The sequence below is a fragment of the Sarcophilus harrisii genome, chromosome 6 (assembly GCF_902635505.1).
Source record: "Sarcophilus harrisii chromosome 6, mSarHar1.11, whole genome shotgun sequence".
In the NCBI taxonomy this organism is placed as follows: domain Eukaryota; kingdom Metazoa; phylum Chordata; class Mammalia; order Dasyuromorphia; family Dasyuridae; genus Sarcophilus; species Sarcophilus harrisii.
In genome coordinates this window covers 177,863,502-177,876,040 of record NC_045431.1, presented here as the reverse complement: position 1 = coordinate 177,876,040, position 12,539 = coordinate 177,863,502, and the positions used below count along the sequence as shown (strand labels likewise).

The 12,539-nt window shown below is 43.6% G+C and overlaps 1 protein-coding gene across 9 annotated transcripts in view; it reads left to right on the top strand.

The window, feature by feature from the left end:
- The window catches only part of ZDHHC2 (zinc finger DHHC-type palmitoyltransferase 2), a 53,481-nt gene that overhangs the window by 27,960 nt on the left and 12,982 nt on the right, over positions 1-12,539 (top strand). For 8 of the 9 annotated variants that reach the window (XM_031943882.1, XM_031943875.1, XM_031943873.1 and 5 more), the window contains 6 exons: positions 1,523-1,592; positions 2,801-2,833; positions 9,803-9,923; positions 10,529-10,661; positions 11,199-11,325; positions 11,840-11,932. In XM_031943882.1, the coding sequence (XP_031799742.1) occupies positions 1,523-1,592; positions 2,801-2,833; positions 9,803-9,923; positions 10,529-10,661; positions 11,199-11,325; positions 11,840-11,932 (577 nt within the window). The remainder of the gene's footprint in view (positions 1-1,522; positions 1,593-2,800; positions 2,834-9,802; positions 9,924-10,528; positions 10,662-11,198; positions 11,326-11,839; positions 11,933-12,539) is intronic. The other variant, XM_031943876.1, reaches the window with a different exon arrangement.

Below are 12,539 nucleotides of genomic sequence, written 5' to 3'. Positions count from 1 at the left end.
GGAGTCCTGGGAAGGAGGAAGGTTTGGGGGAATAAGTGAATGGAAGAGGAAGGATTGAAATTCATGGCCTCTGGTGCCAGTTCCAGCACTGGTCCCATTGCACCCTGCTTCTGGCCACCAGCCTGCTAGTACAGAATGGTAGTGACCTTCCCACATTGCTTAATTCTCTGGGAACAGTCCACACACTTTCTTGGAGGCAAGCAATCCTCCTGCAGAAGCCTGGCGTGTTTTCCAGTTCAGGGGGAAGAGGATGAGGTTCCATGTGGTCCCCAGGGCCCCGGTCGTTTACAGCTGCTCTTGAGTTCAAGGTGGCCAGTAACGATTATTGTCTTATTGTCACATAATGACCACATTCTCCGCAGCCAAGAAAACATGACTCAGGGACCTGGAAGGAAACGCTGTATTCTATATTTGGCTTCAAGGCAATTTGCTGGCATTCCTTTTGTGGACTTGGATAATCCCACTGACCATCAATTAGAGGCTTCTAGTTACTAGAAAGACCCATGTAAAGCTGGCCCAAAGCAGTGTTCCTGTCCTTGGGAGAGCTTTCTGAACTGGAGACTGTAGCCAGAGGAGGGTCTGTAGTCAGGGGTCCTGGGTTCAAACCTAACTCTTGACACCCCCGCATAAGCTAGCTGCTTCACTTGGTTAGGTCTCAGTTTCCTCATTTGTAAAGTGAGGGCATTGGACTAGATGGTCTCTAAGACCTTTTCCATTTCTAATTTCAGATTCTCTGGTGTGGAATCAAGGAGTAACTCTCTCTAACCTTCTCTCTCTCTCTCTCTCTCTCTCTCTCTCTCTCTCTCTCTCTCTCTCTGTCTTTTTGTGTGTTTCTTTCTCTGTATGTCTCTGTCTCTTTGTGTATCTTTGTCTTTTTCCCTCTTTCTCTCTCTCTCTCCTTGTCTCTCTGTTTCTTTGTCTGTCTTTCTGTCTCTCTGTCTCTCTATTTCTGTAGCTTTGTCTTTCTGTATCTGTGTGTCCTTCTCGCTGTCTTTTTCTCTCTCCTCTCTCTCTGTCTCTCTCTGACTCTCTGGCTCTCTCTTTCTCTGGCTCTCTCTCTCTCTCTCTCTCTCTCTCTCTCTCCCTCCCTCCCTCCCCCCATCTCTGTCTTTCTGACTCTGTCTCTGTCTCTCTCCCTTTCTGTCTGGTTCTTTCTCTCTTTTTCTTTAACTCTCTGTCTCTCTCTTTCTCTTGTCCTCTTTTTTCCTCTCTTCTTTCCTTCCCCCTTCTCTCCCACTTTCCCTCCTCCCCTTTCTTCTCCCTTCTCTCTTTTCTCCCTCTTTTTTCCTTCCTCTCCACTCTCTCTCTTTCTTCTCTCCTTCCCTTCTTCCCTCCTTTTCCTTCCCTTCTTTTCCTTCTCTTTTTCCCTCCCCTCAAAATAAAAAATAAACCAATTGTGATTTTGGAAGAATGCTAATTCAGGCTGCTTTTTCAAAACAAACTTTCAGAAAATGATTTGCTAAATAATTGTGTAGTCAACTGAATGCCAGATCCAAGGTTAAATAGATGTTTCTGTTCTTAGCAATCCGATATTGTGACAGATGCCAGCTCATAAAGCCCGACCGATGTCATCACTGTTCCGTTTGTGATAAGTAAGACAACTTTTATATTTCCTTTTTCAAAACCCACAGAATGGCCATGTGTTGTAAAGGAAATGGGCAGAATTAGCCCATTTAAATGTCACTTTTGGCCTATTGTCTTTGCATTTTTTTTTCTTTTTCTGCTTCTTGTCTTTTTCCCCCCCCATTTTATTCATGACTCTGGACTAGAAAATACATGGTCAGCCTCAATATGCCAATTACTCTGTAGCTGCATTAGGTTTTGTTGTTTTTTCCCCACTGGGTGGGATCACTTGTATCACAGTGACATAAATCAATTCCTTTCTATCTATCCTCAGCTTCCTTGAGTCTGAAGTCAGGAGTTGGATCAGATCTTGAAAAACCTTTCTAGCTTGAGAATCTATGTCCTGTAGCCCATGATTAAGCACTTCCTGTGCCATCAAGCACTGCATTAGAATCTGGGCATTCAAAGGCAAAATAAAGCAATCCCTGATTCCCCTATAGCCTTGTTTTACTGGTAAAGCCCCCAAGCCAGTGCAGTCTTTCATTGAAACACAAAAGAAATGATTTATTTAAATAGTCTTTGTAAAGATAATTTAATTGAGCAAGTATCAATTTATCAAACTCTTGCCATCCTTGTAAAAAGGGCCCATCCCTGGCCAAGAATGACAAATTGCAAGAGCTAATAAACATTTTGTCATTAGCGTGATGGAAGATAAAAATGTCCCCAACATCTTATTGAAGTTTTAAGTTGAATAGTTTTTCAGGGTTAAAACTACACTAAGACTTTGGCCATGATGCCCCGGCCTTGGCTTTGTTTAACATTGGCAGTCATGAGAAAAACTGGACCCAGACTGAAAGCCACTTTGTGGATGTCACGTGATTTCTGTTGGATGTGGTGGGGTCACATATATGCGTGTATTGGCGTTCCTTTTGTTTGTTTGTTTTTTGTTTTTTTAAATGTCAGTCTTCTCAGGAAATGGATCATTGGTTTATGTACCAATTCCATATTTAAGGCCATGCTTCTATTAGTAATGTGTTTGCTTGATAGGACTTTTATCGTTAAGCAGCTTTTCAGACCATCGAAATCCAATGCTTAGGCAACGCAAGGTACTAGTGCTCCGTGTTTAAGTGTGCGTGTGCATGCATGTGTGTACGTGTGCATGGACTGCCTTTTAATGATCTTGTGATTTCACCATGCATCTGTTGGGGGGGATTTGGGGTTTTTTTTGCTTCATCAGATGTATTTTGAAAATGGACCACCACTGTCCTTGGTGAGTACAACTCATGTCTGTGACTATTTTTTCTTTCCATGTATAAATTTAAATCTCTTAAGTAAATATCAGTAGATGTTCTGTGTATAGAATTGTCTTGTTTAGTCTTGAGCCACCACCCGGGCTCAGTCACAGCACAGTGTTCTCAGAAGTGGGTTTTGTTCTCATATTTTAAGAAAGAGAGATCTCGTTCCCCTGATATGGGGCTGGTATCAGAGGGGCAGCAGCAGCAAGGGGGGACACAGCTCCTGTCTCCCCATTTTCTCTGCCTAACAGCATTTCCTACCTCAGCCCAAGTCAGGATGTTGGTGGCTGGCTGTGAGAAGCAGCAAAGTGCAGGTGCGCACACATGAACAGAGAAGCACAAAGAGGTGACTCTGGGCGACTTAGTTTGAGTGGCTCATGACCCTTACAGCAAATGACAAATCTGCAGAATTCAGAGAATCATAGGAAGACTCCACTGATTCATAGTGAAAGAAACAGAGCATAGTAGAGAGAGAGAGAGAGAGAGAGAGAGAGAGAGAGAGAGAGAGAGGGGGGAGAGAGGGGGAGAGGGGAGAGGGGGGGTGAGAGGGAAGAGAGAGAGGAGGAGAGAAAGAAAGAAGGGGAGAGAGAGAGAAAAAAAACCCAGAACACTCAGGTTAACTATGAACCTTCTTAATAGTACCATCATGAGGATACAGCCCTGCCTTGACAATTGATAATACCACTGCTGGTCAGGGTCTTTCTGTGGGAAACATCTGTTATATACATATATATGAGGCATATGGTTCCTACCATGAGTCTATGACCTCTTTGTCATGGTCACTTGTCTCAATGGCACATGTACTCTCACCACATGCAGCCCTGCCTATATCTCCTCTGAAGCCCCACAGGAGCCCCCCCACCACACTGTGGTGGCCCTCCCTGCCCTCTCACCATCATGTGGGGGCCAGCAGAGCACCTGGGCTGTGTTCTGGCCATTCCTTGCCCTTTTCTGCTTTGTTGAAACCCCTGCTCCATCTACCACATGCCTTTTCTTTGCCCCTCCAGAGATCTTTGACTTAAATTCTTCATTTCTGGTGGTGATTCAGAGCGATGCTTGGGGTTATTCCAAGCCCTGAGTCATTTCTCAAGGCGAACTATTCCACCCCCCTCTTCCTGCCCTGTTTTTGGCCCACCTAATGGGCTCTTTGCAGTCTTGCTCCTCAAAGGCTCTAAAAGTCCCATCTATGAAATGCTCACTCATTCTATCTCAAAATAGAGACAACAGATATTCTTCCTATTGTGGATCAATCAGCGGGCCAACTTGAAGGGGATTCTAGGTTTTGTTTAAGAAACTTAGCAATGTCCTCAGACTGAATGCAGGTGGCTAGCCCAGAGCCATTTGCAAAAAATCACATTGAAGGGGCAGCTAAGTAGCTCAGTGGTTAGAGCACCAGTCCTGGAGTCAGGAGGACTTGAGTTCAAATCTAGTCTTAAGACACAACACTTCCTAGCTGTGTGACCCTGGGCAAGTCACTTAACTCCAATTGCCTCTGCAAAAAAATAAAAAAAAATCACACTGAAGCATTTTCCCAACTCTTATCAATCTGTCAATAACAAGTATTATAAGAAACTCATATATATATCTGGAGGTGGAAGGGCCTGAGTGGCCCCCTATATCTAGTCCAGCTTCCTCATTTTACATTTGGGGAAATAGAGGCCCATGGAGTCCCAGCAGAGAGAGATCTGAAGGCAGGTCCTCCCACCTCAGTGTTAGTGCTTTTTCCAGCATCCCATGATGTCAGGTCCTCCTGACTCCAATGCTAATCCTCTCCCTGCTACACAGTAAAATCTGAGGCTTATTGTTTTTGGTCCTCGAGCATTTGCTCTCATCTTTCAGATGTCTCAAGAGTCAAACTCTAAGACGTGTCTTTTAGCAGGGAGCTCCTTTGTGCATGCTCCTGCCATTTTTGTTCTCTTTGCTACCTACCACATAGGGCACATCGAAGGCTGGGATATCAGGGACCACGTTTTCCAGCATATTTTTCACTATTTTTTCTTGTTAACACTTTTACACTGAAATTACTGAATATTCCTAGATTGTAGAACTCTAGACGAGAGACCACTGGGTCAGGAGGATCAGGGAGGTTGCATAACTTTTTGTGGTTACATGGATGGTACCGAGCAGATCCTAAATGCAAGTCCTTTGTCTCCAGAGACAGTCCAAGTAAATGGAGATTTCACTGGCAGGGTCTTATCAAAACATGAATGGAAATTCCATCCCCATCTCTGTCTCTGTCTCTGTCTACTTCTCTGTCTCCCTGTCTCTCTGTCTCTGTCTTTCTATCTCTGTCTTTCTGTCTCTTGGCTTTTCTGTTTCTGCCTTTCTATGTTTTTCTGTCTTTCAAAAAAAAGTCTCTCTTTTTTCCCTCTCTCTCCCTCCCTTCTTCCCTCCGTACCTTCCTGCCTTCCCACCTCTCTCTCTCCCTCCCTCCCTCTCCCTCTCAATCTCTCTCTCTGTCTCTGTCTGTCTGTCTGTCTCTCTCTGTCTCTCTTTCTCTCTCTCTTTCTCTGTCTCTGTCTCTCTCTCTCTCCCTCTCTTTCTCTCTCTGTCTCTGTCTCTCTGCATCTCTGTTTCATCTTTCTGTCTCTCTGTCTGTCTTTCTGTTTGTCTATCTCTGTCTGTCTCTCTTTTTCTGTCTCCATTGCTTTCTTTTGCTTATCCTTTCTCACTGTCTTTCTTCTTTCTGTCTCTCTCTTATCCTATTTTTGTCTCTCTTTGCCTATCTCTGTGTGTCTCTCTATCTCTCTTCCTCTCTGTTTCTCTTTGTCTCTATGTGTGTGTCTTTCCTTGTCTGTGCACGTGTATGTATGTGTGTTTGTATGTGCAATATATAAGCTACATTATTTTCATGGCTGTCTTTTTTAAAATGATTAGCATAAGCATCACAATATGACCCAATATCCCACATAATTGTACTTTTTGTGCCCTTTAGACTACACCTCTCAGTTCCAGGCCTTCTCTCTGGCTGCCCCCCTGCCTGGGATATGCCCTCTCTGCTCGGACTACTGACTTCCCTGTCTTCCTTTAAGTCCCAGCTCAAGTCCCATCTTCTGCAGGAAGCCTTTTCCAACTTCCTCATTCCCTCTCTTATTTTCTATTTATCCTTTTTGTATATATTTGTTTACTTGTTATATTCCCTATTAGCCAGTGATTTCCTTCAGGGAAAGACTCTCTTTTGCCTCTTTTTGTATCCTGGCATTTAGTACAGCTTAATAAATGTTGGTTGCTTGATTAATGATAAAATCAACTATCTCCTTTATTAGCTCCTCACTGGTAAATTTATCACCCATCTATCCATCTGTTCCATTTGCACCTCCTTTTTGTCTTCTGACTTTTGGCTTCCCAAGTATGACAGGTTGGGCTCCCCCACTGCCCAGTCACTGGTGAGTGGAGAGGAAGAAGGGGTTACACAGAACTGGAGCCATTTTGTACTTTTCTTTGTTTCATGGGTTGCTGCCACACTGATTCATTGCCAAAGGGCCCCACTGAGGTGCTTTTTTTTTTTTTTTTTTTTTTTTATCGAGATCATCAGAAAGCAAACCTAGTCCAAGGCTGGGAGAGTCCTTGAGGCTCTCCCAGTGTGGCGGGTCCTTCCAGAATTCATTCTTTGTGCTGACAAAGCCTTGTAGTGTCAAGGTCACTTCTGAGCCAAGAGGAGGCCTTGAAGTAGGACTCTAGGGAGGTTTATTTTGTTAGGAATGAAACAGAATGTAACAGTAAGTTTTCAAAAGAAACATAAATCTGTGCTCAAAGCAAACTCATAGCTTTTTTCAAAGGTACTTGCTACATTCTGGGTTCACCAAATGTCACGTGAGAACAAGAATAATGGGTTCTTATCCTCCAGATCTCTCCGAGCATGAAGGGGGTTTGTTCTCATGGAACACTCCCAAACCTCCCAACCTTGGCAGTCAGGAGCCCCCAGCAGAGCGGGCTCCCTGGGCTCCTCCCAGGGCAGATTCAGGACTGATCTCAGATTGGGGAAAAGAAGCCCGGCCACCCATCACCTTCCCTTTGGGCTCCAGCTCCACAGTGGCAGCATTGGCAAGGCCGATGAGAGGGCATGTGGTGGGGGGCCGGGAGGGGAGATGGGAGAGGAACCAGGAAGGCTTTGCAGTCAGGGCATTCACCGGCCTTCTGGCTCAAGAGCAAAGCAAGGGGGCAAATGGGCACAGAGTGAAGGGAATCTCACCTGATATTTGATTTGTGGTTTCCACCTTTGATTGGAAGATTGGATAGGAGATGAGGGCAGAGTTACTGCCTCCTTAGGCCCTCCAAAGGCCCAGTCAGTCCCCAGACCCTTCTTCTGTCCTGGGGCACCCCAAGTATGGCCCGTCCGGGCTCCCCTCACAAGCCCAGGACATGATAAGACAACGGATTTCCTGTTGTCTCCCTTAGTTGTAAGGATTTTGAAAAGGCTGTTTCTGCCAATGATGTCAAGGATTAAGAAAAAACAAGCTAGGATCTTCTTTTGTGTGAGCTGTTCCTCCACAGAAGCAGATCGCAGCCTCTGAACCTTATAAATCAATCTAAAACCTCATCACTCCATGAGCTCTGGTCTGGTCCTCAGACTTAAATGGCAGCCTTGTGGGATGATCCTCATGGGCTTTTTTCCAATTTGGTGGGACCTGCTTTCCTTCACTCCCCACTCCACAAAGTGCTACGGTAGAATATTCACACACATACACAAATTACAAATTACAGAGCCTGAGATTGACAAGATCACAGGATTTATGACTAGGAGGAACCTGCTAAAGTTTCTAGACCAGCTCCATTTCACAGATGAGAAAACTGAGACTGAGAAAAGGGAAGGGACCTGGCCAAGGGCCCAGTGTTAGTACATCAGAGAAGGTCTGCTAGTTCTGCCCCTCCCTTTTTGCTGCCCTGTCTTTTTGTGCTTAGTTTGGCAAGCAGCCTTCTGTGTGGGAGTTGGAGGATTGGGGAGTACCCCCTTCCCTGCAGGGTAGAGCTATGTTCCTAAAACAAAGCCTGGGGGAGTTCTCTCACACTCCTTGTTTTATGAAAGGGAAGGGAGTAGAAATCATTTCTGCATGTCCCAAAGAAGAACTTGATTAGCAAAACAGTAATGTCCTGCTTCAACATCCTGGGAGCACACCATAGAACCAGGAGGCTCCTCGAGTCCAATCTCCTCCTTTTACAGGAGAGAAAACTGAGACTCAAGGAGATGAAAAGTGATTTGTCCAGAGTCAAATCTAAGATCGCAGCTCTAGAGCCAGAACGGATCTCGGGGGTATGAGGAGGTCTGGATCCCAAGAGAATTAAAATGAAATAGAAAAGCTTTCCATAAGATGAGGTGAGCCTAAGTGGCTTGGGGGCTGCATTCAGCATCCATCACACCTTGAGTTTGAGCAGGTTTCAAGAATGGGGGTAAAGATCTTAGAACTCTGGATCTTGAAGCAACTGAAAGATCATTGGTCCCACTACTTCTCCCGGTTTATAGGAATAAGAGACTCCATGATCTTCAGGGACAGAATCACCAGCTGGTTGAGTAAAAGGCTGAACTAGAGTCCAGGGCTCCCTTCAATCCCTTCCAAAATGTTTCTAAAATCTCTTTTGGGGGATGAATAGATAGTCTTCCCAAGTTTGGGGGCTTCCATGAGGCACCAAAACCTAGGCCCTTGAGAATCTTGGCTGGAAGATGAAAAAAATCATTATTGATGACATTTAGGAGCTGTCCACCTTTGCTTCTAGCTGCCAGTCCCTTCGCTAGAGGCTTCCCAAAAGACAGGCAATATTGTGCTATTTAATGTGGAGTATTAACCTCATTCATGTTTGAATGATGAAGTGGTCAAGAAGTCTCCTCTTCCTGAATTCAAATCTGGCCTCAGACACTTAATGAACAAATTGCTGCATCCTGTTTGTCTCAGTTTTCTTATCTATAAAATGAGAAGAAAATGTCAAACTGTCTCCCTAATGGAGAGCCCAGATGGGATCAGAGACTGGACACAACTGAAAAATGACTGAACACATTAATGAATAGAAGCAGCTACACCCAGGGAAAGAACTCTGGGAGATGACTATGAACCACTACATAGAATTCCCAATCCCTCTGTTTTTGTCTGCCTGCATCTTTGATCTCCTTCAGACTAATTGTACACTATTTCAAAGTCTGACTCTTTTTGTACAGCAAAATAACTGTTTGGACATGTACACATATAATGCATTTAACATATACTTTAACATATTTAACATGTATTGGTCAACCTGCCATCTGGGGGAAGGGGTGGGGGAAAGGAGGGAAAAAGTTGGAACAAAAGGATTTGCAACTGTCAATGCTGAAAAATTACCCATGCATATATCTTGTAAACAAAAAGGTATAATAAAAAAAAAGAAAATAAAATATAAAAAAAGAAAAATGACTGAACAAATGTTTACAGAGCTTCATGTGTGTGTGAGGTGATAGGGAGGCTTACTAATGGAGAGATCAAGAGAGAAACACACCTTTTTAGTTGCCAAGAGCTCTTCCAACTTCCCATGGGTCACAAGGCAAGCATAAGGTTTTAGGTGATAGGATGACATGTTGCCAAAGAGTCATCCTCAAAGCCAACAAGACCTGATTCACATCCTCCCTGATGACTCTGGACCAGTCCCTTCATCTCTTAGTGTCCTCTCTAGACAATCTTCTGAGTCTACATTATAGAGCAGGGGCTGATACACATTGGTAGAGGGAGAGTCCTCATCTGGGAGTTCCCTACATCAAGGAAATCACCTGTCTATCCAGTCCCTAGCCCTATACTTAAAGTATGTTGACTTGAACTTAGGTGTCTTCTTAGCAAATGTCTCTTGCTGACTTAGTACAGAGAAATCTGAGAAAGATGCCATGGGCTATGCAAACCACAGTGTGATGCTTATGGTGAGAAAACAAAATATCTGAGGCTTGAAGATGAGATTTTCACGATGTTCTTTTGCTGTTTTGTTGCCAGGGTGAACAATTGTGTCGGATTCTCAAATTACAAATTTTTCCTCCTTTTCTTGGCTTATTCCCTTCTCTACTGCCTGTTTATCGCTGCAACTGATTTACAGTATTTTATCAAGTTCTGGACAGTAAGTCTTTCCTGTAACTGGGGTGGGAAAGTACAGGGAGAAATCACAGACTGGCAAGATTCAGCCAAGACAATAAGATTACTGTAACATTTCTGACTCCACAACAACTGGCCCAGAATTGGATCAACCTGCTTTATTGGTTTCCTGCCATGTACATAGATACATCTCCCATTCCCTTCTTTCTGGAATTTTGAGTATTCTGCCCAAGACAATTTTCTTGGGTTTACAAATTAGACTATTTTCCTTGAATCATTATCATAGCCTTTTCTTAGGTATAGACATCAATTCCAATTAATGTGCCAAGTTAATGTGGGAAATATAAATTATTTCCAAGTTTGAAAAGTCAAGTATCAACTAGATACATGTTGGGTCAAGTTTTTCAGTGTGGCCATGTCCTTTCTACAATGTCTTTTCTTTTTTTTCTTCCTTCTGTTCTTTTTTTCCCTACTTCTTTCTTTCTTTTGTCTTTCCCTTTTTTCCTTCTTTATTCTGTTTTTCCTTTTTTATTTTTTTCTTCCTTGCTTCTTTCTTTATTTCTTATTCTTTATTGTTAATTCATTCATGCATTATTCTTTCTTTCTTTCTTTTTCTTTCTTTCTCTTTAGAATGGCCTTCCTGATACCCAAGCCAAGTTTCACATTATGTTCTTATTCTTTGCGGCCGCCATGTTCTCTGTCAGCTTGTCTTCTCTTTTTGGATACCACTGTTGGCTGGTTAGCAAGAACAAGTCTACATTAGGTAAGTAAAACCATTTCTTGTAGATCATGTCACTCTTTGTCTTATGAGTGAACTTCTGTCCTGTCCTTCTGTCTCCCCAAGGTTCACTGAAGTGATCTCACCCAGCGCCTTCACCAATGCAGACTGTAAGCCCTTTTCTACCTCATTAGATAGTTTCATGAGTCCTGTGACCAAATTATAGAAATCAGTCACTTGGTGACCTGACTCTGAACCTCCTATCTTGAGCTTGATCTGCTGAAAAGAGAACTTGGGCCAACATCTCTCATAAGGAGGCCCAAAGAGCAAATTGGATGGAGGGCTGCTCTCTCCTCAATTGAAAATTACATTATGGGAGATTTTGTCTTTTTATATTAATCAACCTTTCCTTTCGAATTCTTGTCCCCATCAGTGCAGCCAGTACACTCAGCACCTAACACCTAACCTTAGGTACAGAGCTAACCTTGTGGCTCAGTTAAGGTATTCAAAGATATTTCCCTGAATAGGCACAAGGCCCAGGTGCTTTCCCTGTTGATGTTCTGGCTTTCTCTTCTTGCCTAGAGGCTTTCAGAAGTCCTATTTTTCGCCACGGAACAGACAAGAATGGCTTCAGCCTGGGGTTCAGCAAAAACCTGCGCCAGGTGTTTGGGGATGAAAAAAAGTATTGGCCATTGCCTGTGTTCTCCAGGTGTGGAGCTCTTCTGAATTGATATTTGCAAGGTGGGGATGGCTTGGCATGGGATTGTTTCCCATATGCAATGGGAGACAGTGTGGGAAGAGCTGACTGCAGTCAGAGAATATTTGCTGTATTCAAATCTTGCCTCTGGTGATTAATATCTAGGTGACTGTGAATAAGAAACTTTATCTCCCTGGTGTTACTCTCTGGCTGTAAAATAATATTAGGGGAAAGGATTGAGATACTTTCCAGCTCTAGAGCACTGATCTTCTCTAAGACCTTATTTTGTCTGAGTCTCAGTTTCTTCATATATAAAATGAGAATTATTATACTTGTGACCCCAGGGAAGTCCTTTTCCCATCAAGAGACAGCTGGGCTAGGTTATCAGGTACCAGATATCACATTGGCATGTATTTTGCCTCCAGCTCCATGGGTGACATGGATGGTTACCACAAAGTATCTTGGGCATGGAGGGTTCTGCTTCCTTTCATTAGTGCACTCATGCCAGTTCTCTGCTTGCTTGTAGCCTTGGAGATGGGTGCTCCTTCCCCACTTGCCTCGTGAACCAAGATCTGGAGCAGCAATCCACTCCAGCCGGACTGACTCCAGCTGTCAAAAAGTAACTAAATGCCCCATCATATTGGCATCAGAAGGCCACTCTTGAGTGGTCTCAGAGAGGTCATGGGGGTTTGAAAATGGCATCTTTTTTTTTTTTTTTTTTTAACAGCGGTGTTCATGATACTGAGCATTTCCTTTAGTTTGGAAGACACAAAGCCCTTTGTATGGTCCAAAGGATGGTCATTTGGGTCATATTCATAGTTTTAAGGCATAAGATTCTTGTACTACAACTAAAATGGGCCATCAGGCTCCACCCCCTTCTTTTTACAGATGAGGAAATCTAAAGTACTGTGAGGGAAAACCATTTATTCAAGGTCACCAAAGGATCCTAGAGCTCAAAAGGACCCATGGCCATTAAGTCCAACCAAGTACACTTGATAGATGAGTAAACTGAGGCTTAGATAGAGGGCCTTTCCCCTAGCTAGGAAGTATTGTTGTACTTGTTCCATTGGGCATAATCACATTTGGGGTTTCCTTGGCAAAGACACTGGTTTGCCATTTCCTTCTCCAACTCATTTGATAGATGAGAAAACTGAAGCAATTAGGGTGAAGTCCCTTGCCCACTCCATTAGTGAGTGTCTGATACTGGATTAGAACTCAGGAAGATG